Source organism: Bubalus bubalis, chromosome 9 (assembly GCF_019923935.1).
Source record: "Bubalus bubalis isolate 160015118507 breed Murrah chromosome 9, NDDB_SH_1, whole genome shotgun sequence".
NCBI lineage: Eukaryota > Metazoa > Chordata > Mammalia > Artiodactyla > Bovidae > Bubalus > Bubalus bubalis.
Window position 1 is genome coordinate 94,111,852 of NC_059165.1, and position 25,945 is coordinate 94,137,796.

Genomic DNA, 25,945 nt, shown 5'->3' on the forward strand with positions numbered 1-25,945 from the left:
TTCTTTACATCAGGTGGCCAAAGTATTGGAGTTTCAGCTTCAATATCAGTCCTTCCAATGAATATTCAGGACTGATTTCCTTTTGGATTGACTGGCTTGATCTCCTTGCAGTCCAAGGGACTCTCAAGAGTCTTAGCCAACACCACAGTTCAAAAGCATCAATTCTACAGTGCTCAGCTTTCTTTATAGTCCAACTCTCAAATCCATACATGACTACTAGAAAAACCATAGCTTTGACTAGACAGACCTCTGTCAGCAAAGTAATGTCTCTGTTTTTTAATATGCTATCTAGGTTGGTCATAGCTTTTCTTCCAAGGACCAAGTGTCTTTTAATTTTATGGCTGCAGTCACCATCTGCAATGATTTTGGAGCCCAAGAAAATAAAGTCTGTCACTGATTCCATTGTTTCCCCATGTATTTGCCATGAAGTGATGAGTCTGGATGCTGTGATTTTAGTTTTTAAGCTAAGTTTTAAGCCAACTTTTTCACTTTCCTGTTTCACTTTCATCAAGAGGCTCGTTAGTTCTCCTTTGCTTTCTGCCATAAGGGTAGTGTCATCTGTGTATCTGAGGTTATTGATATTTCTCCCGGCAATCTTGATTCTAGCTTCTGCTTCATCTAGCCCGGCTTTTCACATGATGTACTCTGCATATAAGTTAAATAAGCAGGGTGACAATATACAACTTTGACATACTCCTTTCCTGATTTGGAACCAGTCTGTTGTTCCATGTCCAGTTCTAACTGTTGCTTCTTGACCTGCATATAGATTTCTCAGGAGGCAGGTAAGGCAGGTATGCCCATCTCTTTAAGAATTTTCCAGTTTGTTGTGATCCACACAGTCAAAGGCTTTGGCATAGTCAATAAAGCAGAAGTAGATGTTTTTCTGGAATTCTCTTGCTTTTTCTATGATCCAGCGGATGTTGGCAATTTGATCTCTGGTTCCTCTGCCTTTCCTAAATCCAGCTTGAACATCAGGAAGTTCACGGTTCACATATTGCTGAAGCCTGGCTTGGAGAATTTTGAGCATTACTTTGCTAGTGTGTGTGAGATGAGTGCAATTGTCCCAATCCCAAGCACTTCTCAAACTTCTTGTCTCAGAACTCCTTTCTCTCCCCCATCTGCAAGCCCCTCCTCCTCTCATCTTGGCCCCTCACCGCCTTACCCTTGCCCTCCCCGCCTTACCCTTGCCCCTCCCACTCAGAAATCTCTGATCTACTAAAATCCACCCTGCATACCAACCCTTCTCTGCTGGCCCCACTGGAATCTATCTCAGTTTAACGTCTTCTCCCTTCGACCTCTCTGACCAGAGTGGCCCTTGAACCAGAGGAAGCCTCACAAATCTCTGAATTCCCTTGTCCAGCAGGGCTCAGAGATGGCAGAGGAAGGTGACAGCAATCTGTCAGAATCATGGAGAGGAGTTCCAACACAAAGCACTGGGGACAAGAAGCCACTTCTCCTCTGATCCCTTCTCCCAAAGTGGGTGTGACTGGAGATCAGCCACAAGCCAGACCCAGGGAGAAGACAAACTCTCCACTAGGCTGTGCTTCTATAGGCTGGTGGATGTAACCCCACCCTGACCAAGTTCCTGGGTTTTGTCATCGCCTGGGCTATTAATTCTTCCACACTTTGCTGTAACTGATGCTTTACTGTCTTTAAAAGAAGGATGTTTGAGGAATTCCCTGGAAGTCTGGTGGTTAGAACTCGGCGCTTTCACTGTCAGGGCCTGGGTTCAATTCCTGATCAAGGGCCTAAGATCCCGCAAGCCTCACAGCTTGGCCAAAAAAAAAAAAAACAAAGAATGCTAAAAAGGATGTTTTAAAATGTTGCTTAAAGAAAAAAAGATGTTGCTTTACCTCACAGCCCATATGAGGAAGACCTGAATTCGATCTCTGGGTTGGGAAGATCCCCTGGAGGAGGGCATAGCAACCCACTCCAGTATTCTCACCTGGAGAATCCCCATGGACAGAGGCGCCTGGTGGATTACAGTCCATGGGGTCACAAAGAATCGGGCACAATTGAGCAACTAAGCACAGCACAGCACATAGCCCATATTGAAAGCTTGCTATAAATAGCTTATTGTAAAGAACAAGAGATGATGCTATTAAAGTACACATGCAGTCGTAGGCTCTGCCAAAGGCTCTAAGACTTGCTCTCTCTTTGCTAGGGTTAAGAGTCATGAAAGGTAGCCTAGCACCAAACTACAATTTTCTCTTTGATGTCATGGAAAGTATTGGAAGAGATTTGCAAGGGAAACAGCTTTCTCTCTTCACGATAGCATACCCCGGGGCCTCTTTACATCATCCAAAGGGCACCACACTCTAAAGCTGGCCTGAGGGGGTGGGTGCCAGTCCTACGTAGAGGGAGACGCTACAGAAGCAAGAAAGGCCCCAAATAATGACAGTTAATGCCTGAGGGTGAGCCTGTTTCCGCAGATGCCTCCACGTGATGCTCATCTTTCTAACTGCCTCTCTCCTACCCCTCTGCCCCTCAATCACAGGGCTCCATGCGTAACCCATCTGCCATGCTGCTCCTCCTACATGCCTCTCAGGTGCCAGCTTCCAAGCCTCCACCCCTGCATCCCAGCTGGCCTCCCCGGGGCAGAGGGAACTTTACTTTTTGTATAGGTGACCCACATACCAGACAGGGCATGCGTGCTCAGTCACAGTCATGTCCAGCTGTTTGTGACCCCGTGAACAGCACCATGCCAGGCTTCCCTGTCCTTCATTATCTCCCAGAGTTTGCTCAAACTCATGCCCATCGAGTCGGTGATGCCAACAATCTCATCCTCTGTTACCCCCTTCTCCTGCCCTCAATCTTTCCCAGCATCAGGGTCTTTTCCAATATTCGTGCCCAAAACAACAAAACAGCCAGATGCTGTGCTAGGCCCACTGGGGATGTGCAACCTCAGGTGAAGGACCCTATGGTGGTTTTGAGCCTCAGTTTGCCTGTCTGCAAAATGGGACTCATAAGGACCCCCCCCCCCCCCGCCCAGAACCCACTTTCAGGGGGGTGCTCTGAGTATTCAATGTGGCCTGAAGCAAAGAACTATCAAGTGTAAAAAGCTCAGAAGTTTCCTCAGGAAGCAGGTGCTGGAGTTAGCATAACCATGTTCGGCTTCTTTACCTGGGTCCTCCTCAAGGAGAAACACAGAGGCCAGCACTGGGGCCATGCAGACCCCAGGGTCAAGCCCCAATTCCACTTCCTGGAGTTGTTATAGTGAAATTCTAAGGAATTCCACTTCTTTAAACAAAGGCTGCCTTGCTCTAGGCCTCAGTCTTCTTGTCTGTAAAATGGGGTTAATAGCCATTCCTTCTGCTGATAATGGTAGAGGGGGTTAAAGGGCAGATGTCTGTTGAGGTTTAGAACTGGGCCACATTCGGGGTGACCCTCCATAAGTGTGGATGTTACATTAGTGAGTGCGAAGGGCCTAGCATGGTATCTAACCCACGAGAAATACACAGGAAGTGAAACATATTCTTCTCATGTATATTTATTTTAAATCATTTACTACATAGCCCTGCTACCTCCTTGTCCCTGGAAAACTCAGACACTGCTTCTAGCCCTGCATTTCACAATGGATCCCTCAAACCAGTTGGGAGCATCTGCTGTTGCCACTGTTACCTCTGGGTAGTCCCTGACCCCCCTCGGTCCCAGGCCCTCCCTTTGAGGTCTCAGAAATGTGACTGACAAGTCCGTTTTGTCCAGCAAGGGGCTCCTTTTATTCATTCGGAGGGGAGGGGGTGTTCTGAAATGTGGTGCAACGTTATAAAGTCAAGGGTGCCTGGAAAGCGAGCCTGCCAGGTGCAGGAAAGTGCAAGAAGCCTGCAGAGCCTCCCAGCCTGAGGGGCACTCAAGACTTGCCTCTGGCCGCGACTGGTGGCCCAGGAGGGGCCAGGGAGACTTCAGAATGAGATCAGGGTGCCCGCTCCATCCGGAGCTTGGGACCACATCTGTCCGTTCATCATCCTCGTGTACAAGAGTGTGCAAAATCAATCTGAAAACAGCTTCACTCAGGAATCACAGAATCGGCTCCTCCGCTCGGCATCTCTTGGCCTGAGAAGCGCTCCGGCCCTGCAGGAAGGGTCAGGCAGTTTCTGTCCTTCTGAATACCAGGGCATTGCCAGCTGCCTCCAGCCCAGACAGCAAGGCCGGCCCGGCCTTCACACGGGTGTTTCCTCAGCCACCTTCTTCAGGAGTCCGGCCGCCAGCGGGGAGTGCTGGCTGCCCTCGGAGCCATCAGCCTGCATCTTCAGGCGCACTTTCTGGTTGGTCCTTCTCCACTCGGAGTACAGCTGGCAATGGTAGCGGAATGAGACCTGCAGGGCAGGGTGGACATGAGCGGGAGGGCCAGTGGCTGGAAAACTAGTGCCCCTGGGGCCTCTGCCCTGTCCCAGATCAGCACCAGGCCCCTGCTTCCAAAGGCAGCGGCAGCATCAAAGCAGTTCTCACATGGACAGAGCACATACACCCACTCACTCGCCCAGGGACCCTCCCCAGCAGCACTGAGGGCCCTGCCAAGGGGGTGTGTGTGTGTGTGTGTGTGTGTGTAGAGGGGGTGGTCCCTTTCTGTTTCTCAGAAGGTGGCAGTGAAGTGATACAGCCCCTTGCGTGCGTGCATGCTAAGTCGCTTCAGCCATGTCTGACTCTGCAACCCTATGGATGGTAGCCTGCCAAGCTCCTCTGTCCATGGGATTCTCCAGGCAATAATACTGGAGTGGGTTGTGGTGCCCTCCTCCAGGGGATCTTTCCGACTCAGGGATCGAACCTGTGTCTCTTGAGACTCCTGCATTTGCAGGTGGTGGATTCTTTACCACTAAGCACCACCTGGGAAGCCCATTAGACTATTAGTCAGCTCTAAAAAGAAATGAGCTATCAAGCTGTGAAAAGACATGGAGGAATCTTAAATGCATACGGCTGAATGAAAGAAGCCAATCTGAAGAGGCTACAGGGAATTCCCTGGTGGTCCAGTGGTTAGTTAGGACTTGGCACTTTCACTAAAAAGACCACTTACTGCGAGATTCCACCTCTATGACATTTTTAAGGAAAGGCAAAATTATGGAGACAGTAACAAGATCAGCGGTTTTCCAGGGATCACAGTGGGAGGAGGGATGAATAAACAGAGCACAGCATTTTTAGGGTGGTGAAAACACTCTGTATGATCCCATAGTGAGAGATACATGTCTTTATACGGTGGTCTAAACCCACAAATTGTTCCACACCAAGACTGAACCCTTGATGTAAACTGTGGCCTTGGGTGATGATGCGTCAGTGTTGGTTCATCGACTAATGAACTTGCCGCTCTGGTGCCACGTTGACCGTGGGGGAGGCTGGGCAGGTGTCGGGGAGGATTTTGGAGAACTCTGTACTTCCCGCTCCATTTTGCTGTTAAACCTTGAACTGCTCTAATGAATCAAATCTGTTAAAAAAAAAATTTTTTTTCCCCAGTAAATGTCAGTGGTTCCTACTCTTTGACCAAGGAAGTTCCAAGAAACATTTGCATGGGTGGCACCCAAAGCACTGTTTGTAACAGCAAATAAAGGAGAAGGAAAAAAAAATTGGAATAATCCCTGTGTCCATCAAAAGAGATTAGTTAAATAAATATAGCACACTTACACAATGAAGGACTGTTGGGTGACTGCCTTTTTTTTTTTTAAAGGATATTAGCAAAGTGAAAACAAGCAGACTGCAAAGCAGGACCTATGATGCATCCTACTTGTATTAAGAAATCTGCGTGGTGGGTGCACTGGCAAATAATTCTTGAGGAGGGGGCACCCCCATAGCTGTGGTTCTATCTGCGGGACCTTCCCCCCCGAGTGAGGGTTCTCATGACTGCCAGATCCCAGGGACAACACCCCCACCACACTCATTCTCTCCCAACCCCAGTCACCTTTTCTCTCAATCTCTTTGTTTTTTATTTTTTGGCTGCACCACATGGCCTGTGGGACCTTAGTTCCCTGACCGGGGATCAAACCAAGTCCCCTGCACTGGCAGCCTTAACCACTGGACTGCCAGGAAGTCTCTCTCAGTCTCTTGATCGTCCTCTCTGTCTCTCTCATTCTTCTGCCTTTTCTCCCACAGTCTTTCCAGTGGCTCTCTGCCTCTCTCCCTTCCCCTTGCCCCCAAAACCCAGACAGTCCAGTCTTAACAGGACTCGTGGCTAGTGGGGCCTGCACTCAGCTGAAGTGATCCTGTGATCTTGCATTCCTCGGGCAGAAGCCTCACGCTTGGCTCCTGGGACCTCAAACCGGCCTGGAATCTGGAGCTCCATGAGATGCTGGGAGTTGCTTCCACCCCACGGTCCAGCCACAAGCCCAGGCAGGCAGAGTGCCGCCCCGTCCCCCACCCCAGCTCCATCCAAGTCACTGCCCAAGCCCCTGACCTGTCTGCTCCCAGATGCCTGCTGGCTGCCACTCACCAGCGTCCAGAGGACATAGATGGTGAAGAGGGCAATGGTGAGGGCGATCAGCCCCAAGGCCTCCAGATGGCTGTGGAGCCGGAGGTGGTCCTGGGCCCCCCGCAGGCACAGCCAGCCTGAAATAGCGGCCAGTGGCGTGATGAACAGGAAGCACACCACATCACAGCACAGCGTCCGCTTCTCTGTCCGAGGCCCGGGGTCCTTCAGCCACTGCAGGGAAGGAGGGAGGGGGAGCCGGTGAGAGGGACCACCACACACTGCCCTGCTACAAGCCTATGCCAGGGGATGGGGCATCAGGGCCCTCTCTGCAGACACCCATCTTCATCACTGTTCCTGCAGGACCCTACTCCTGCCTTGCCGCCTACAATCCTTTCTTTCTTTCAGATACTTTCTGAGATGATGACAGGACAGGCCTGGGTAGGTGCAGGGCATTTCTGCCCCTGGTTTTGTTTTTTTTGCCACATCACGAGGCTTGCAGGATCTTAGTTCCCCGACCAGGGATAGAACCTGCACCTCCTGCAGTGGAAGCTCAGTCGTGTCTGACTCTCTGTGATCCCATGGACTGTAGCCCACCAGGCTCCTCTGTCCATGGGATTCACCAGGCAAGAATACTGGAGCCGGTTGCTGTTTCCTCCTCCAGGGGATTTTCCCGACCCAGGGATCGAACCTGCATCTCTTGCATCTCCTGCACTGGCAGGCAGACTTATTTATTTTATTTTATTTTTTTACCACTAAGCCACCTGGGAGGCCCTAGTTGAAGTGTGGAGTTTAACCACTGGACTGCCAAGGAAGTCCCATGCCTATTTTACAGATGGGGGAAACAGAGGGCATAGAGGGGCTGACTCCTTTGTGCAAACTCACATGGCTAATGGTCTACAAAGCCAGAACTGGAGCCCAGGAAGTCTTGCCTCAGGGTCTGTGTGTCCTTGGCTGCTATGCTACACTGCCTGCCACACATGATGGGCAGTAGGAATCCCTGCCTGCGGCTTCCCTGCTGGTTGGGGGAGAGATGAAATGACTGAATGATCAGGGTGGGGACTGCTATGCTGAAGAGGTAAGGCTGCTGCTGCTGCTGCTGCTAAGTTGCTTCAGTCGTGTCAGACTCTGTGCAACCCCAGAGACAGCAGCCCACCAGGCTCCTCCGTCCCTGGGATTCTCCAGGCAAGAACACTGGAGTGGGTTGCCATTTCCTTCTCCAATGCCGGAAAGTGAAATGTGAAAGTGAAGTTGCTCAGTCATGTCCAACTCTTAGTGACCCCATGGACTGCAGCCTACCAGGCTCCTCCATCCATGGGATTTTCCAGGCAAGAGTACTGGAGTGGGATGCCATGGCTGCAGAGACCCAATTGAGCAGAAGGAACCTCATGAGGAATGGGGGAGATATGCTCCAGGCTGCAGAAACAGCATGTGCAAAGGCCCTGGGGTGGGAGCATGTGTTCCACACAATGGGTAGTGGGGAGAGGGTGAGCTGTGTGGACAGGCCGGCTTGCCCTCCCACTGTTCTCTTAAGAGTAGGTCCTAGGCGGGCCAGGGGCTCTTCCAGGAGCCCCCACCTCAGCCCAGTGACATCACCCCTTGTAGTTCTCAGATGCCCCATGCCAAGCCAGGCTGGGCAGGGAGGAGTCTGGAGGGCACCCTGGTGAGCAGCAACTGCTCTGGGAAGCCGTGTGGCTCCCACCACACTTGGAAATACCTTGTCTCGACCCCGACCCACTGCACTCAAGCTGAGCTCTCGGGATTGGCCCACAAAGTCCCCCGGCCAGGTCATCACCCCTCCTTCAGGGCCACTGTCCTCCTCCTTTAACTCCCTTCTCTCCAGCCACATGGCCTTGACCAAGGACACCAAGCTCCTCCTCAAAGGAGGCCTCATGGCCTTTACACCTGCTGTGCCCCCTGCCAGGACTGTCCTTCCCCAGGGTGGGGCTCCTCGTTCCTCAGGTCTCAGCTCTAGGGTCACCTGAAGTGACCAAAGCAGGGAAGGGGCACAGGACCTGTCAGATCTGGAACCTCAGGCCCAGTTCCCACCCCCATCAGCAGAAGTGGCCCTGGGGAGAGGAGAGAGGGTCCTCCCTCTAGAGAAGCTGCTTCCCCAGCCCACTAGGATCCTCCAAGGCCATTTCCTCCTTTGGCCCCATGTCTGCCTTCCTCCCTTCTCCCAACTCCGGCCTCTGGCTCCCAAGCGTACCTCTGTGAGAGATCTGGACCGCTTCTCCACTGCAAACTCTGTATGGCACAGCTCGCAGTAGCTGGTGTTGGATGAGGAAAGCCACCTCTCCAGACAGCTCTTGTGCACAGCGCCCAGCGTGCCAGTGCACCCACATGGAGACAGTAGGCTCTCCCCATTTGCCCCCTCATGGCAGATCCGGCAGAAGGGACCATCGCTAGACACAGAGATGGGACACATGAGTAATGGTTGAGCCTCCTGCCTGCTCCTGCTTCACTCTGCCCTGGATCGTAAGCTCAGTGCTGCCCCTATATACTGCTATTTGGCAAACCCCTATTCATCCCTCAATGCCCAGCTCCAAATGTCCTTTTCTCTTGGAAAGCCTTCCCAGACTCCCACAGGTAGAGTGATGTGCCCCCCCGGGTTCCTGCAGCATCGTTTTAGGCCCAGGGTAGGCATCACTTGTACCTGCCTGCCCAGTGTCTGCTCCTCCTTCTATACCACTACTCTGACTGTGCTGGGCAACTGCCCCAATCTCAAGAGGACACCCCTGATGACCCCAGGCCTGACCAATCAAAACACCACACATCTCTGGTCACATGTGATGCAGAGCCACTGGAATTGATTTCTGAAATTCTTCTAAACTCCAGAACTACAGGCAGCATGGCTGATGTAAGTCTGGAGCTGCTGGCAGCAGCTCAGGCTCCACCTGGAGTCTGCAAATGATGCTAAAACAGAGGATCACAGAGCCAAAAGGTAGGGAGAGGCAGATTCTCAAGAACATCATCAGAAGCACCAGATCCAGCCACACCTGAAGGCCATGCCACCGGAGAAACCTGTGCGTCCCAGAAGAGCTCCTGGGCTCCTCCACTCTAGTGAGGCTGGGAAAACAGACATAAAAAGGCATCTACAGGAAGCCATTTCCCATTTCAGGGAAGTCTCTGCCCCAGCATGGTCTCAGGGGATTCTGGGTCCTTCCTGGGGCAGTTCAAGAGACCAGGAGCATGGCCTTAGTGGGCCCAGAGGCTGTCCAGCACATGAGTCATTGTTTTCCAGACATTTCTGCCCAGAAAGTGGATTGCAGGAACACATGAAGAAAGTGGAGAAGGAGAGCTGTTTTCCAGACAACACTGCCAGTTTCCCCTAGGAAACTTTCTCTCCTTTTCTTAGTGTCCCTGCTGTGGGGGTGGGGCCCAGCTGCTTTGAAACCCAGGAGCTGAGAGCTGACCTCAGGTCTGCTTGCTGGCCCTTGGTCCTATGCATGGGGTGATGCTTTCTCCTCCGACATCAAAAGGGCCTGCCCAGCTCCCCTGTGCTCCCACACCCTGATCCCATGTTCCCGACACACAGTGAGTGAACAGGAAAGATATCCCTGCTCTATGAGCCAAGCCAGAAAGTAGAGAAGCAATGAGGACCAGGAGGGCGAGTCACATTGGTTTGGGGGGTTTGTCCCGGGGAACCCTACATAGGAGGTTCAAGTTCAGAGAAAATGAAATATGGGTAAGCAAAGCACACACTGACTGTGATGGAGCGCTGATCAGGTCCCACGCACCATTCAAAGGGCAACATCGGGGTTAATCTGTCTCGTTCTCACAGGGAGCCTGGGAGGAAGGTGCTGTTATTGCCCCCATTTCACAGATGTGGAAACTGAGGTATCGAGAGGTTGACTTGGTTGTGCCAAGTCACACTGGATTTGAACCCAGGAAGTGGCTCCAAGGCCTGTGAACCCGGAACCACTAGGTTGCCTGCCCCCAGAAGTAGGGCAAGAGAAGTGGGCTCTACTGTTTGAAATTCTGGCAGGAAAATCATGCAGAGGAAACAGGAGAGGAGAAAACGGGATGGGAGAGTGGGTGAGACATCCACAGGCCGCTGTCGGGCTGCCCGGTGCAGGCTCCACAGAAGAGAGATGTGAACAAGAAAGGAAATGGAAGCCATGCCCAGTGATGCTGGCAGGTATCCAGTTCTCTCCAGGCCTCAGCTTCCGCAGGTGTCAAAAAGGAGGGTGGGGCAAGGTGCCCCATGGGAACCCCATGGAGGGAGAAGTCCTCCGCACCCCCATGCTGGCAGCTCTGGCTGGGAACCCCCTAGGCCTGCCAAGGGTCCCCTCACTCCCAGGCTGGGTCACGTGGCACAGACACCTTCCTGACTCAAGGGGTCTGATGGAGATGCATACAGAAAAACCAAGACCCTGGAGGAAGCCCAGAAGGAGCCCTCCAGTCTCACCTGGGCTCAGGCAAGGCAAAGACCTGTAAGGGGCCCAGCACTGGGCTCCCTCCACAACACGGCAAGGCTTCCGTCTGCTTCTTTGTATGTCTGAATGAAAAGTTTATGAATTAATTCTGACACCTGCTACCCATGTGGATGAACCTTGAGGGCGTGACACTCAGTGAAAGAAGCCGGTCACAAAAGGACAAAGACTGGCGAATTCCACTTCTGAACGTTTTCTAGGGGGAAGTCAGATCCAGAGACAGAAAGTAGGAATGGTGTGGAGCCCCGGGGCTGAGGAAGGGGGAGGGGGAGTGAGTGTTTTAGTGAAGACAGAGTGCAAGATCAAAAGAGTTATGGGAGGGACTTCCCTGGTGGTCCAGTGGTTAAGAATCTGCCTTGCAGGCTCCGGCCATATCAGCCTGAAGGCTCCCGATCTCCTCTGATCTCAGAAGCTAAGCAGGGTCGGGCCTGCTTAGTATGAAAAAAAAAAAAAAAAGAATCTGCCTTGCAATGCAGAGTACATGGGTTCGATTCCTGGTCACGAAACTAAAATTTCACTTGCTTCAGGGCAATTAAGCCAGTGTGCCGCAACTACTGAACCCGTGTGCTCCGGAGCCCACACGCTACAGCTGGAGAGTCTGTGACCCACAGTGAAGATCCCAAGTGCTGCAACGAAGACCTGACAGGGCCAAATAAATAAATAAATATTAAAAAAAGAAAGTTGTGGGGCTGAATGACGGTGATGGTTATACAACACCATGAATGCACTTAAAGCCACTGAACAGTACACTTTCAAGTGGCCAAAAGGGTAAATTGTACATTATCTCTTAACCATAAAAAAACTAGAAGGAAAAGTTTATGAATTTGATGATCTGAAGGAAACATCATGGTAATACATTAGACTTGAAAAACTGGTGGCTAGCTTAAATCTTCGGAGAAGGCAATGGCACCCCACTCCAGTACTCTTGCCTGGAAAATCCCATGGACGGAGGAGCCTGGCAGGCTGCAGTCCATGGGGTCGCTAGAGTCAGACACGACTGAGCGACTTCACTTTCACTTTTCACTTTCCTGCATTGGAGAAGGAAATGGCAACCCACTCCAGTGTTCTTACCTGGAGAATCCCAGGGACGGGGAAGCCTCGTTGGCTGCCGTCTATGAGGTCGCACAGAGTCGGACACGACTGAAGCGACTTAGTAGCAGCAGCAGCAGCAGCTTAAATCTTAATGAGTTAAGGCAGATTTAAATTGGCGTGGGGTTTCCTTGGGCTTCCCAGGTGGCGCTAGTGGTAAAGAACCCGCCTGCCAACGCAGGAGACATAAGAGACCAGGGTTCCATCCCTGGGTTGGGAAGAATCCTTGGAGGAGGGCACGCCAACCCACTTCAGTATTCTTGCCTAGAGAATCCGACGGACAGAGGAGCCTGGTGGGCTACAGTCCATGGAGTTGCAAAGAGTCAGACACGACTAAAGGTACTTAGCACGCACACATGGGGTTTCCTTAAATCTCTCTCCCTTGATGATAAGTTGGTGAACCAAGCAGATTCAGCTCACACATGTGTCTGGAAGATTGGCACCGAGGTTTAAGTACATTAATCGAAAACTTTGCATGCTCAGTCGCTTCAGTTGTGTTCGACCCCATGGACTGTAGCCCGCCAGGCTCCTCTGTCCGTGGGATTTTTCAGGCAAGAATACTGGAGTGGGGTGCCATTTTCTCCTCCAGGGGATCTTCCCAACCCAGAGATCGAACCTGTGGCTCCTGATTCTTTATCACTGAGCCACCAGGGAAGCATTATGAGGTGGCAAAGCCCCTTGTGAGCAATATATGGGGACCGTGGCCATGCACTTTCAGAACCACTCAGCAAGAAGGTGCCCCAGGTTAGAGATACAGGGGAGCAGCAACTTTTCCCAGTCCTACACGGAGAGAGGCTCCCATCCCACGTGGGCCCCAGGCCCAGGTACCTTGAGGCCACAGCCAGCACTACCAGCTACTTCCTTGTGCGGCCTCCCCAAGGTGTGAACTACTCACCAACATCAGATCTCCGAATTTCACCCAGTAATCTGGAGTTTCAGCTTTTCCTGAAGAATCTGACCTGTCTACCCAGTTTCCATGTGGTGATTACTCACTGGGCCCCTTTCGCTGATTTATTTGCCTCCCTGGCCCCTCTAGGTGGTGAATTTTTCTTTTCCTTTTTTTTGGCTGCACCACTCGGCGTGTGGGATTTTAGTTCCCCAACCAGTGATGGAACCCACGACCCCTGTGGTGAAAACGTGGAGTCTTAACCATTGGACTGCCTGGGATGTCCCAGGTGGTTGGGATTTCTGACTGCGAGCGGGGCTGGGAATTAACTGGGCTGGAGAGTGAAGCAAGTGAAAGCATCAATTCCTGCTCGGTCACCACTCACCTTGGTGTGTCCAAGGCCCGGATGACAGTCGAGAGGAGCCGGCCGTCCCTTGAAGTCACCTGGGCCACATACTGGGGTGGTCCGAGGCCTGTGGCCTCCACGACCTTGGAGAAGGCAGGGCTGTCGGAGCAGTCACACAGGGAGCCGGGGAGGTGACAACAGTCACCCGTCGTCATGGCCACAGGGCGCCCTGTGTCCTCAGGGCCCAAGGCCCATGGTCCCAGGAGCCTGGGGAGAGGCTGGCAGGAGGATCAAGCGCAAGGTTAGCGAGCCACACACAGCCCAGAGCCAGCTCTCTGAGCTGCGGTTGAACAATCTCTAAGATGGGCCTTTGGAGGCGGGCTATGAGGATTCAGTCAGGTCACACGTGCAACTCAGGAAAGGCCTGGCGCATCTCAGGGGCCTGGCTATATTCTCCCTGGCTCTCCTAAGAAAGGCCAGCCTAGTCTGGCTGACAAAGCATGCAGGACATCACCTTTCCAGCCTGGATAGCAGTAGCTAACAGTGACTGAATACCATCTGTGTGGTAGGCCCAGTGCGTGGTGCTCTCTAGGGCCAGAACCCTCCCTGCCAAAACCATGGAGAAACTGTTCCCCGTGGACTGGATTCCCAGGGTTGGACTCAGAAAGGATAAGCCCGCCATGGAGTGGGCTGGAACTGAGCTACAAACTTGGCCCAAATGACCAGGATGGTGAGTCATTTTGACCCTGCTGGTTCATGGCTTCTTGTGGGCTCTGAGTTTCTTGATAATTCAGGCTATCGAGGAAGTGGTAGTCCAGAATGGGGTAGTGTCTGTCCCCACCCAGAAGAGCAACCACTTAGAGCAGTGCCTCTGTCCCCAAGGAGAGGCCATGGGAGATAGCCAGAGCCTCAGGCAGCAAGCTGAAGTCTGCTCTGGTGGTGAGGGTGGGGACTGACTTCAGCAGGATTCCATCCCCCTACCTCCCCACCCCAGGGTCTGACCTGTCAGCAGGAACCCTTGGCAAGCTCCTCTTCCATCCCAGAACCAACCAGCAAGGCTTGTGTGTTTCCCTGTGAGAATTTCAGGAAAGGGACTGAGGCCTCTGGAAGCCAATACAGGTGCCCCAGAGATTAGGATCCCCATCCCAAACTTATCTCACCCTCCACCATCTGCCCCCAGGAACTGTGGTTCAGAGACCCCAGAAACACTCAGCAAGGTACTCCCCCCATACACACACAACTGGTTTTTACCCACCCTTGCTAGTCAAACTCTGAGATCCAAAGAGGGGTGGAGGGAAGCAGTGCAAGTCACTGGCTAACTTTGTGTACCAGGACAGTCTCCTGCCGGATCAACAATCTCTGAACAGCTCAGCCAGAAGCGCTCTGGGTCCAACAGGCCCTTCTGAGCCTCCTAAGTGGGGCCACACAGTCAGCCAGATAAGCAAGTGTCAGCCCAGAGGCAGGAGGAGCCTGCGAGGAAGGCTGCATGACCGAGATAACACCCACAGGCCAGTGGCCAGGCTGCCACGTCGTGCACACTGCTGTCCCTCCCAAGTGAGGCCAGCAGGGAAGTTGCTGGGCTACCCAAGGGAAAGGCTGCAGAGGGGACTCCACGCCTCTTGCCCCTCCAAGGATTGGCCTTCACATTTCTGCAAGTAATTGGGCGTCCATCACAGCTCCTATGCATTAAGTTCTACCATTTCTTTTATTGTCAGGGGAAAAGCAATAACAGAACCAAAACAACACTGGTAAAATCTGCTCATGCAAGGCTTGCAAATCAACCAAATGATGCTAGCAGCTACGGCAAAATAAACTCATGGTTGCCGGGGGAAGGGATAGTTAGGGATAGTGGGAAGGTCATGTACACACTGCTATATTTAAAATGGATAACTGACAAGGACATTTTGTAGAGTACAGGGATCTCTGCTCAATGTTATGTGCCTGCTCCGATGAGAGAAACTCTGTTACTTTCATGTAATTCTCAGAGGGAAACCCACAAGCCTTATTGGCTGGTTCTGGGATGGGAGGCAGGGGGCGGTGTTGGAATGGATACATGTTATATGTATGGCTGAGTCCCTTCCCTGTTCACCTGAAACTACCACAACATTGTTAATCAGCTATACCCTAGTACAAAACAAAAAGTTTGGGAAAAAAAATAATAGTGGCTACTGTAAGTAACTGGTGGGACTTCCCTGGTGGTCTAGTGGCTAAGACTCTGGGCTCCCAATGCTGGCAGACCAGGTTGGATCCCTGGTCAGGGAACTAGATCCCACAAGCCTTGACTAGAGATCCTACATGCTGCAACTAAGACCCAGCTCAGCGACAGCATGGACTGTAGCCTGCCAGGCTCCTCTGTCCATAGAATTCTCCAGGCAAGAAAACTAGAGTGGGTTGCCATTCCCTTTCCAGAGGATCCTCCCTACCCAGAGATTAAACCCAGGTCTCCTGCATTGCAGGCGGATTCTCTACCATCTGAGCCACCACCAGGCAAGCCTAATATATATATATAAAAAAAAAAATATATATATATATATATATATTTAAAATGTACCTAACCTCAGTGCTATATTTAAAATGGATAACCAACAAAGGCCTATTATATAACACATAGAACTCTGCTCAGTGTTATATGCCAGCTTGGATGGGAGGGCAGTTTGAGGGGAGAATGGATACATGTGTATGTATGGCTGAGTCCCTTTGCTGTTTACCTGAAACTATCACAATGTTGTTAATTGGCTACACCCCAATACAAAATGGTGTTAAGAAACAATAAAAATCAAAAATAAAGAAAAGGTACCTACTACAAGCCAGGCACTGTGCTGAGTTTATTGAACTCCAATAGTTGTTATAAATGTTCCTTCAAAGGTCACCTCCCCAGCGAGGCCTTCCCTGATCACTCTGGTTGAAGTGCTACTCATGTCCACATTATTGCCCTCACAGATGTGTCCCTCTCTGAAATGCTCTTATTTCTTTTTCTTTTTTTTTTGCCCACATGGTGAGGCTTGTAGATCTTAGTTCCTTGATCAGGGATTGAACCTAGGCCCTCAGCAATGAGAACACAGAGTCCCAACCACTGCACCACCAGGGAGGTCCCATTAATGTTCTTATTTCTTCATCTGCTGTTTAAATGACATCTGTCTTCCACCATCAGTCATCTCCAGCGCCTGATCCAATGTCTGGTACACAGTTCCTGCATTAATTCCTCAGCCCCTCTTCTGTGTAAGAGCAGGGTGGGAGAGCCAGTCCCTTGATCCCCAGACCCTGGTCTGCCAGCACCCAAGATGGGAACCAGAAATCTTCAGAGGCTGGAGATCTGTGCAAAGCACAGAGGCTTGGGCTCAGGAGAGGCCAGTCTCAAGCCTGGATGCAAGGGTAGGGTGGCTGCAGGCTGAACTCAGCTCTGGGGCTGCTGGGAGGGGTGACTAAGCCAACGCCTCCAGCAAACTTGGCCCAGTGCCCAGGAGATGGATTTCACTAAATCTTCACAACAAACCTATGATGGAAGTCCAATAACTACCCCCATTTGACAGCTGAGGAGGCTCAGAGAGGGGCAGTTATTTGCCCAAGATCACACAGCTAAGTTGGGACAGTGCAGGATTTGAACTTAGTCCAGTGAGTGGGTCTGGCACCCAAGAGATCTGGGTTCTTTTAAGTCCTGACTCTGGTGCTGATGCTGTGTATCCTGGGACAAGTCACTTGGCTTCTCTGGGCCTCACTCTCCTTTTTTGTCAAATAAGTTGATGAAGCTAGTGCACTGAGTCTGATGAAGGGCTTCGTAAGAAGAAGGGTCAATTCAGGCTCAATTCCTCCAGCAAAGCTTGTCCTTGGCTAGGCTTGTCTGGGGTGGCACGGGGGCACCACAACATTTTGAACAGCTTCTTTTTTCTGAGGGCAGGAAACTGAGGGAAGAAGAGTCAGATGGCCCTAATTCCCCCACAGTGTCGTCTCAGTTCAGTTGCTTCACTCTTTGGGCCTCAGTTTTCTCTTTTGTATAACAGGGGGTTGCAATGAGACCCAGCTCATATATGCATAAGAATGAATAAGTTGATAAATTTTAGCTCTTATGATAATTATTGTCCTCAGCTTACAGACAGCTGTTGGGAGGGTCTGATAACACAAGGCACAGTCAGTGCCTGGCACACAGTAAGCACTCAACAAATGTTCACAGTTATTTTTTTTAGGATAAATGTGTAGTCTGTGAAATGCATTCATTCCTCTTCACTTAGCAAAGAGAACCTCCTGTGTGCCCTTCAGCACTTGCATAGCCCTGCACTGGAGGCCAGACTCTAATCCCAGGTCTGATCTTTACTCACTATGTAGCCCTGGTTAAAAAGCTGGCCCTCTCTGAGCTTTGACTTCCTCACCTGTATAGCAGAGAGGGGCTTCCCTGGTGGCTCAGTGGTAAAGAATCCACCTGCCAATGCAGGAGATGTGGGTTCGATTCCTAGGTCAGGAAGATCCCCTGGAGAAGGAAATGGCAACCCACTCCAGTATTCTTGCCTGGGAAATCCCATGGACAGAGGAACCTGGTGGGCTACACTCCATGGGGGTCGCAAAAGAGTCAGACACGACTTGGCCACTAAACAACAGCAACACAGCAGGGAACATTTCTAGTACTTCCACTTCATATTGTCACTAAAGGATTAAATGGACTAAACCTATAAATTCTGGCTGTCCTGTTTTGAGTACCCACTAACAGCCAGGCTCTCTGCTAAGCAAATGCCTGGGTCATCATCTTGACTATTTTCCTGGCAGAGCCCCTCTGAGGAGGAGGTTGGGGAAGGTGACAGGTCACTTATTGACCGCCTACTATACGCAGGGCGCTTTCTTCGTTTGCACCTCCTAAATCTTCACAACAGCCCCCGTTAGGTTGGTCCTGGGATGACCTAGTTTCACAGATGGGGAAACTGAGGCTCAGAGAGGCACCTACTGTGCGCCAGCCCCCCGGAGACCTCCTGCCTTCTACAAAGACGGAAATTGAGACCACCTAGTTGCTGGGAAGGCTGAGGCCGACGGTCCGAGCCTGGCCGTCCTTCAGGGGGCCGGGCTCGGGCCTCGAACTCTGGGCCATGCAGCAGAACGGCACCCCTCCACCCCAACCTTCCGCCCGTGCCCACCTGATCCGCGGCCGGGCCGGGCGGCCGCGCAGGCCCCTCCGCTCGCCCCGGCCCTGGTCCCGGCCCGGCCGGTCCCGTCAGCACCGCTAGCTCCGCTCTGGCCGGTACCTGCGTCTGGACACCGCCCGCCGAGCCGACGGTGTCACGGGCCAATGGCGACCACCTCTCGCCTACATTGGCCAATTGTCATGGATGTCCCGCCCTGGAAGGCGGGGCCACAGGCGACGGGGACGTTCTGGGCCGCACAGGCCCGGCTGCGCCGCAGCTACTGACTCCTCCCCTGCCGCGTCCTGGCTCCGCCCCAACCTCGGTCCCGGCCCCCGATTCCCGACCCCGCCCTATCTCGACTCGGGGCACGAGCGGGGCCGGTGGCGCCACCTGCAGACGACCAGTTAATAAATTAAACCGTTACCGAATTCAACGTGACACCAGCAGAGGGATTTGTGTTCCTCACCTCCCTTAAGCGTCTCATCAATTCTGGCGGCGGGATGAACCATCTGATCACATTTCACAGAGAGGAAACAGAAACCTGGAGAGGTTAGGGGGCCGTGGAAGAGCCTAAAGCCATCATTTATTCATCATTCATTTTCATTCATATATACAACAAATTAATTGATTAGATGTAATAAACATCAATAAGAGGGTCTATTATGAGCCAGGCACTCTGCTAGGCGCTGTGGACACAATGTTTAATATGGCAAATAGTGCTGCCCTCACGGATCTCAGTGTAGGGGGTGAAGTAGACGTTAAACAGTCAGTAATGTAATTATTAATTGCAAAGGTGATAAATTGTAGCGAGCGAGAGAGGCATATCACGGAATATTTGGAAAGTTCAAAAGTAATTCCCTAAAGAAGCAATTGAACTGACACTGTCACATGCAAAGTGTCTGAGGTGGGATGGAGAATTTCATTAATACTCCTTTCTTCCCCTGCCTTTATTGAGTATGTAGATCCAGCTTAGTCAAATTCTTTCTTAGTCAAATTCTTTCGTGTTGTACTGGCTTATATTTTTAAAAAATGGAATTATAAATCATATAGGTTACCTATAGAGAGAAGTAGAATAGAAAGGACAAAATAGAAGCTACACTTTTTAATTTTTTTTTTTTTTTTTTTTTTTACTTTTTGGCTGGACTGATTCCTCACCAGGAATCTGAACCTGTGACCTGCATTAGAAGTGTGGAGCCTTAACCCCTGGAGCACCAGGGAGGTCCCAGAACCTAGGCTTTTAAAACTGTACCTTGTTTTATACATTCAATTTTACAACCATGTAGATATTTTATATAACTTTAAAACAAAATTTTAAATGTAAGATATCTAAAAAACAAAACTGAAATAAAATGAATTAACCTGTATATCCAATTGGTGACAAAATAACCCAGAGATGAACTAGTGACTTTAAAACACCAGAATTTGACTGTCCATACTCAATATAGTGATGGTGGTGGTGGTGGTGATAAATGGTTATTCTGAGCTTGTTGCACACTTAGTCTGGGATAAAGCAAAGGAGTGATTATGTCAGTATCAAGAACTGGGTTTTTCATAGGGAGTGAAGGAGGCACAGATGTAAGATTGAGCACATTAAAGGAAAAAAAAAAAACCTGTGGTCTTGAATTTGAATTGGGAGTATCACGATACATTTCATCTTTATAAAAAGCAAACATTTGCTGCCTGTGTCCACTGAAAAGCCTGCAACAAGCATCCCACAGTCCCAGTTGTGCTCAGTCGTGTCCGACTCTTTGTGACTCCATGGACTGTAGCCCACCAGGCTCCTCTGTCCATGGAATTTTCCAGGTAAGAATGCTGGAGTGGGTTGCCATTTCCTTCTCCAGGGGATCTTCCTGACCCAGGGATCAAACCCATGTCTCCTGCATAGGCAGGTAGATTTTTTTTTTCTTTGTACCACCAAACCACTTCAGAAGCCCCCATAAGCCCAAACAGTGGTCTCTAAATACCATTTCCATTTGAAAGAGGCTAGGAATATTGAAGAAAACAACAGACTGAGTCGGGGATGTACAGATGAACATGGCACATCTTTAAACACCAGAAAGGGAGTTATCAAAGACATTACCTACTAACATAATGTCAATGGGAACCAATTAGCAGCTTCCATTGGCCACAAATTAGACAATTTCACCCTCAATAAAGATCATGATTGCAGATCAAAACGAAGCAAATGTTCAACTTCATGCACTTGGGTTTTTAATTTTTTTGTTCTAAAATAATGTCAAATTGATGAAAAAGTTGCAGAAATAATGCACAGAACTCCCATAAACCTTTTGCCCAGATTCCTCAATTGTTAACGTTTCTGAATCCTTTGAGTATAAAATAGATATATGGTGTCTCATTAACCCTTAATGCTTCAGTGTTTATTTCTTTTTAAAAATTAATTATTTTGGGCCATGCTCTGTCTTCGTTGCTGTACTCAAGCTTTCTCTGGCTGCAGCAAGCAGGAGCTATTCTCTAGTTGTCGTGCACCAGCTTCTCATGGCGGTGGCTTCTTTTGTTGCAGAGCACAGGCTCTAGACTCATGGGCTTCAATAGTTGCAGCACACAGGCACAGCAGTTGTGGCACACAACTTAGTCGTCCCTTCGAGAGTGGGATCTTCTCAGACCAGGGATGGGACTCATGTCCCCTGCATTGGCAGGTGGACTCTTAACCACTGGACCACCAGGGAAGTCCCAGGGCTTATTTCTTAAGTAAAATACATTCTTCTACATAATTATAGTATTATCTTCAAAATCAGAAAATTAATATTGATCCAGTATCACCAGGTAGTTCCCAAATCCCATTCAAAGTTTCAATAAAGTTCTTTAAAGCTCCAGACTCCATTCTAGGATCACCTGTTATATTTTGCTGTGTAATTCAGTCTCCTGCAGTCTGGAACAATTCCTCATCCTTTCCTTGTCTTTCATGACCTTGATATATATATTTTTTTACATATGTCCATTTATTGATTGCTGGGAATATAGCTTATTGAGAATACATTGACATGCATTTGAGGGGAGAAATTAACCAAACCTGAAAGGAAGCCATTCAATAAGCCTGAGAGTTAATAAGGTAGGAGAGATTAGATCTAAAGACACAGTGTGTGGGGTGACTCCAACAACCACGGAGTCATCCTTCAGATGCCAGCTGCAAATACTTTGGGAACGTCTCTGTTCTGAATTACTTTGGAACTACCAGGAAAGAGAGAAGATCACCTTGCCTCTTTAGTTTAAACTAATACAAGAAGGAAAGTTGTTCACTGATGTGCCAAAAAACAAAAAACTTGCTGTCACTTCGAACTGTTTAAGGCAATTCCATTTTTACAAATTCTTCCACACCAATTTGTATACTTTAGATTTATAAGCAGCTATGAGACTTAGGAAAGATTCACAACTGATGCAAAAGACTGTAGTCATATCATTCCAGTATCTGCTGATTCACGCTCTGTTTTAATACTAGCAGATTTTTACAGCATACTGTCAATTTTTCCCCAAGGTGTTGAACTCATTGATATGATAAAGTGATATAAATTAAAAGAATTCCAGTTACACTTAAAAGGACAGAGAAATTAAATTACTGGAATGCCTCAGATCATAATTAAAAATTATTTAATGATATATGTGGTACATACGACATAAAGATTTTCATCTAAAGGTGGATAAAGCACTGAGACATACTCCTAACTGCAGAGTTACATGCCACAGAGTTTCTCCCAAACTTTTTAATGGGTATTTTTTTCTTAAGATGATAACATCAATGTTACTTGATATTCAAAATGGTTTGAACTGCTTTCTGTGGTAGCAGGAATGAAAAAGAGAAAACAGAAACGGACATACCCCAGGCCAGTGGAATTAAAAAAAAAAGGTGGGGGGAAGATTTTGGCTTTCTTTTTAAGAGACAATCCTTCCCTGAACCATGTTCTTTTTCCTTAAAGCTCTGGGGGTGGCGGGGGTGGGGGAACCGGTCATGGCTTACAGCGCTGAACAAACCGAGGGGACAAGCACACATCTTGGATGTGATATCTGTCCAGAATCCAATGACCTTGATATTTTTGAAGATTACTGGCTAGTTATTTTGTAGAAAGCCTCTCAATTTGCATTTCTCTAATATTTCATTAGGGACAGAAACCACCGAAATGATACTGTGTTCCCAGTGCATGTATCAGGAGGCTGAGAATGTTATATACACACACAGACATATATAAATTCTTTTTCATATTCTTTTCCCTTATAGGTTATTACAAAATATTGACTAGAGCTCCCTGTGCTATACAGTAAATTCTCCTTTGTTTATCTATTTTATATATGGAGTGAGTGAAGTGTAAGTCGCTCAGTCGTGTCTGACTCTTTTCAATCCCATGAACTATACAGTCCATGGAATTCTCCAGGCCAGAATACTGGAGTGGGTAGCTGTTCCCTTCCCCAGGGGATCTTCCCAATCCAGGGACTGAGCCCAGGTCTCCTGCATTGCAGGCAGATTCTTTGCCAGCTGAGCCACCAGGGAAGCCTAGTAGTGTGTATATGTTAATTGCAACCTCCCAATTTATCCCTCCCCTCAACCCACCAGTCATTTTTGAAGGCTACTTGGGAACCAACTCAAAATCTTAAAAATTATGGACCTTGAAAACTGACAGGCAAATAGAGAATTAATTATTTACACTGGCTTATACCATCTGTGGGGCTTCCCAAGTGGCACTACTGGTAAAGAACCTGCCTGCCTTTGATGCCTGGGTCGGGAAGATGCCCTGGAGGAGGAAATGGTAAACCACTCCAGTAATCCTTGCTGAAGAATTCCATGGACAGAGGAGCCTGGTGGGCTACTGTCCATAAGGTCACAAAGAGTCAGACACGACTGAAGCAACTTAGCACAAACACACACATACCATCTGTACCTCCAGGTAACCACATATGAAGGGAAATTTCTCTTTACATATGTATTTCAAAAGTAAATGAAGAAGAGGAAGGGGATATATGTATACTTAATAGCTTATTCACATTGTTGAAAAGAAGAAACTTTACAAACAGCATTATAAAGGAATAAGAATTTTTCTCCAATAAGAAAAATAAATAAAAATGCAAAAGGAAATAATTTTAGAAAAGAAAAAAGAGTAAATGAAGAAGGATAGGATTTGAAAATAAACAATAGTTATCATTTTGTAACTCTTAACAGATTATGAATCTAGGTGATGCTTCTCACCAGCTGCTACCACCATGAATGAGAAACGCACTGACATTACCTGCCACCTTGGGTTACGTACACAATATTACCTACGAAGTGTCCACTCCTAAATCCAATCAACCTCTAGATCTAACTATTCATTTACATCGTTGGAAGGACTGATGCTGAAGCTGAAGCTCCAATACTGTGGCTACCTGATGGGAAGAGTTGACTCATTGGAAAAAACCCTGATACTGGGAAAGACTGAAGGCAGGAGGAGAAGGGGGTGACAGAGGATGAGCTGGTTAGATAGCATCATTGACCCAATGGCCATGAGTGTGAGCAAACTCCAGGAGATGGTGGAGGACAGAGAAACCTGGCAAGTTGCAGTCCATGGAGTCACAAAGAGTTGGACACCACTTGCCACTGAACATTCATCTACAGGAAATTTGGGGGACAGTGGGACACATCAATGCCACCCTGTGTCCATAGAGACAGAAAGCAGATTAATGATTGCCAGAGGCTGAGGGATGGAGAGAGGAGGAGGGAGTAACTGCTTAATGGGTTCTGGGTTTCTTTTTGGAGTAGTAGAAAACTTCTGGATTAAATAGTGGTGAAGGTTGCCCAACATTTTGAATATCCTAAAAACCACCAAATGTATTTTTGAAACAGTTCTTAAGTGGTGAATTTTATGTTATGAGAATTTTGTCTAGAATTTTTAAAAAGCAAAAAGACACTGTAGGGATGCCATAAACAAGAAACTACAATACAAATGACCCATTTATTTAACAGAAAAAAAGGGGGGATATTGGGAGATTGGGATTTACATACACACAGTACTATACATAAAATAGTTAATAAGAACCTACTGTATAGCAGAGGAAACTCTGCTCTATACTCTGTAATGACCTATATGGGAAAAGAATGTAAAACAGGGTGGATATGTGTTGAATGTGTATAATAACTGGCTCACTTTACTGTACAGCAGAAACTAACACAATATTGTAAATCAACTGTACTCCAATAAAAGTTTTAAAAATAGGGACTTTCCTGGTGGTCCAGTACAGAGGATACAGGTTTGATCCCTGGTCCAGGAAGATCCCAGGTGCCATGGAGCAACTGAGCCTATCGCCACAGCTACTGAGCCTGCCTGCTGCAGCTACTGAAGCCCACGCATTTAGAGCCTGGGCTTCACAACAAGAGAAAAATCAGGTTATCCCCTGATAACCACAACTAGAGAAAAATCTGTGCACAGCAACAAAGACCCAGTGCAGACCCAAATAAATACATAAAATTTAAAAATTAAAAGAAAATAAAAAGTTTAAAGGCAAAAAAAAGGGGGGGGGGAAACAGAGGGATCAGAGGGGGAGAATGTGTACATTAAAAGTGATCAAAGAAAAGTGCCAACCAATTGGAGCCAGTGGACCGTGAGTCACATAAATCATCAACAAATTATAAGACAATCAGGAAAAGCAAACACTAGCTCTTTGATAATATTAGGGAATTACTGCTCATTTCTTTAGGTGGGATGATAGTATTGAGGTGATGTTTTTAAAAGCCTGTATTTTAGATAAACACACAGAAATATTGATAGCGAGAGCATGTTGGGGATTTGCAAACAGGAGATTAGGGTGAAATTAGATGGGTTGAAGTTGGGTGGTGGGCTGATGGGGATTCATTAAACTAGTCTGTCCACTTTTATGTGTTAAATTTTTCCATAAATTAAAAAAAAAATTTGGTATGCTTCTTCCCAGCCTTTTATCTGGGCATCTTCTCCATTTATTAGGGCTTTCTGGCTTATGGTTGCTGCTGCTGCTAAGTCACTTCAGTCGTGTCCGACTCTGTGCGACCCCATAGACAGCAGCCCACCAGGCTCCCCCATCCCTGGGATTCTCCAGGCAAGAACACTGGAGTGGGTTGCCATTTCCTTCTCCAATGCGTGAAAGTGAAAAGTGAAAGTGAAGTCGCTCAGTTGTGTCCGACCCTTAGCGACCCCATGGACTGCAGCCTACCAGGCTCTTCCATCCATGGGATTTTCCAGGCAAGAGTACTGGAGTGGGGTGTCACTGCCTTCTCCTCTGGCTTATGGTAGACACTCACTAAACATTGGGTAAAGCCCCGCAGCTTAGCGGCTATAAACCCAGCTCCAAAGTTGAAATCTGCTCACTTCTTACTAATTGTGGGACCCTTGGGGTGTCACTCACTTCTGTTCCCCATCTCTAAATTGGGGCTATTAAGTTATGCCTACCTCCTAGGGCTGCTGTAAATAGTATATAAATGAGATGTTAAAGACTTATTTTTTGTGTGTGGTATCATGTTCTTTTACATATCAGTTTATTTAGGTTAACACAATTCCACAAAAAATTAAACACAAAATTACCATGTGATTCAGCAATTCCACTTCTAAATATGTGTGTGTGTATGTGTATCAGTCATTCAGTCATGTTTGATTCTTTGCAACCCCATGGACTGTACCTGCCAGGCTCCTCCGTCCCTGGGGTTTTCCAGGCAAGAATACTGGAGTGGGTCGCCATTTC

At 48.6% G+C, this 25,945-nt stretch overlaps 1 protein-coding gene across 5 annotated transcripts; it reads right to left on the reverse strand.

Annotated features, from left to right (window-relative positions):
• Nucleotides 1-3,474: 3,474 nt before the first annotated feature.
• MARCHF2 (membrane associated ring-CH-type finger 2) lies at nucleotides 3,475-18,421 on the reverse strand. 5 transcript variants are annotated; one of them, XM_025293372.3, is made up of 7 exons: nucleotides 18,266-18,421; nucleotides 14,151-14,219; nucleotides 13,188-13,415; nucleotides 10,803-10,892; nucleotides 8,601-8,796; nucleotides 6,416-6,625; nucleotides 3,475-4,316 (listed from the first exon to the last, which is right to left on the reverse strand). In XM_025293372.3, exons 3-7 carry the CDS (start codon nucleotides 13,361-13,363, stop codon nucleotides 4,161-4,163), a joined length of 828 nt encoding a protein of 275 aa, XP_025149157.1. In that variant the 5' UTR covers nucleotides 13,364-13,415; nucleotides 14,151-14,219; nucleotides 18,266-18,421; the 3' UTR covers nucleotides 3,475-4,160. The 5 variants fall into 5 exon arrangements, with proteins under 5 accessions (XP_025149157.1, XP_044804004.1, XP_025149159.1 ...); XM_044948069.2 differs by having other exon boundaries at nucleotides 14,151-14,251; nucleotides 18,266-18,404; XM_025293376.3 differs by lacking the exon at nucleotides 3,475-4,316 and adding an exon at nucleotides 5,291-5,416.
• Between the last annotated feature and the right edge of the window lie 7,524 nt (nucleotides 18,422-25,945).

What these genes read in the sequence shown, in the direction of transcription:
- MARCHF2 (XM_025293372.3), bottom strand. Translation starts at nt 13,363, where the DNA reads ATGACGACGGGTGACTGTTGTCACCTCCCCGGCTCCCTGTGTGACTGC. An exon ending in TTTGCCTTGCCTGAGCCCAG is followed by an intron (nt 8,797 to 10,802) that starts GTGAGACTGGAG and finishes CTCTGTGTCTAG; the next exon opens with CGATGGTCCCTTCTGCCGGA. An exon ending in TCTATGTCCTCTGGACGCTG is followed by an intron (nt 4,317 to 6,415) that starts GTGAGTGGCAGC and finishes CCTGCCCTGCAG; the next exon opens with GTCTCATTCCGCTACCATTG.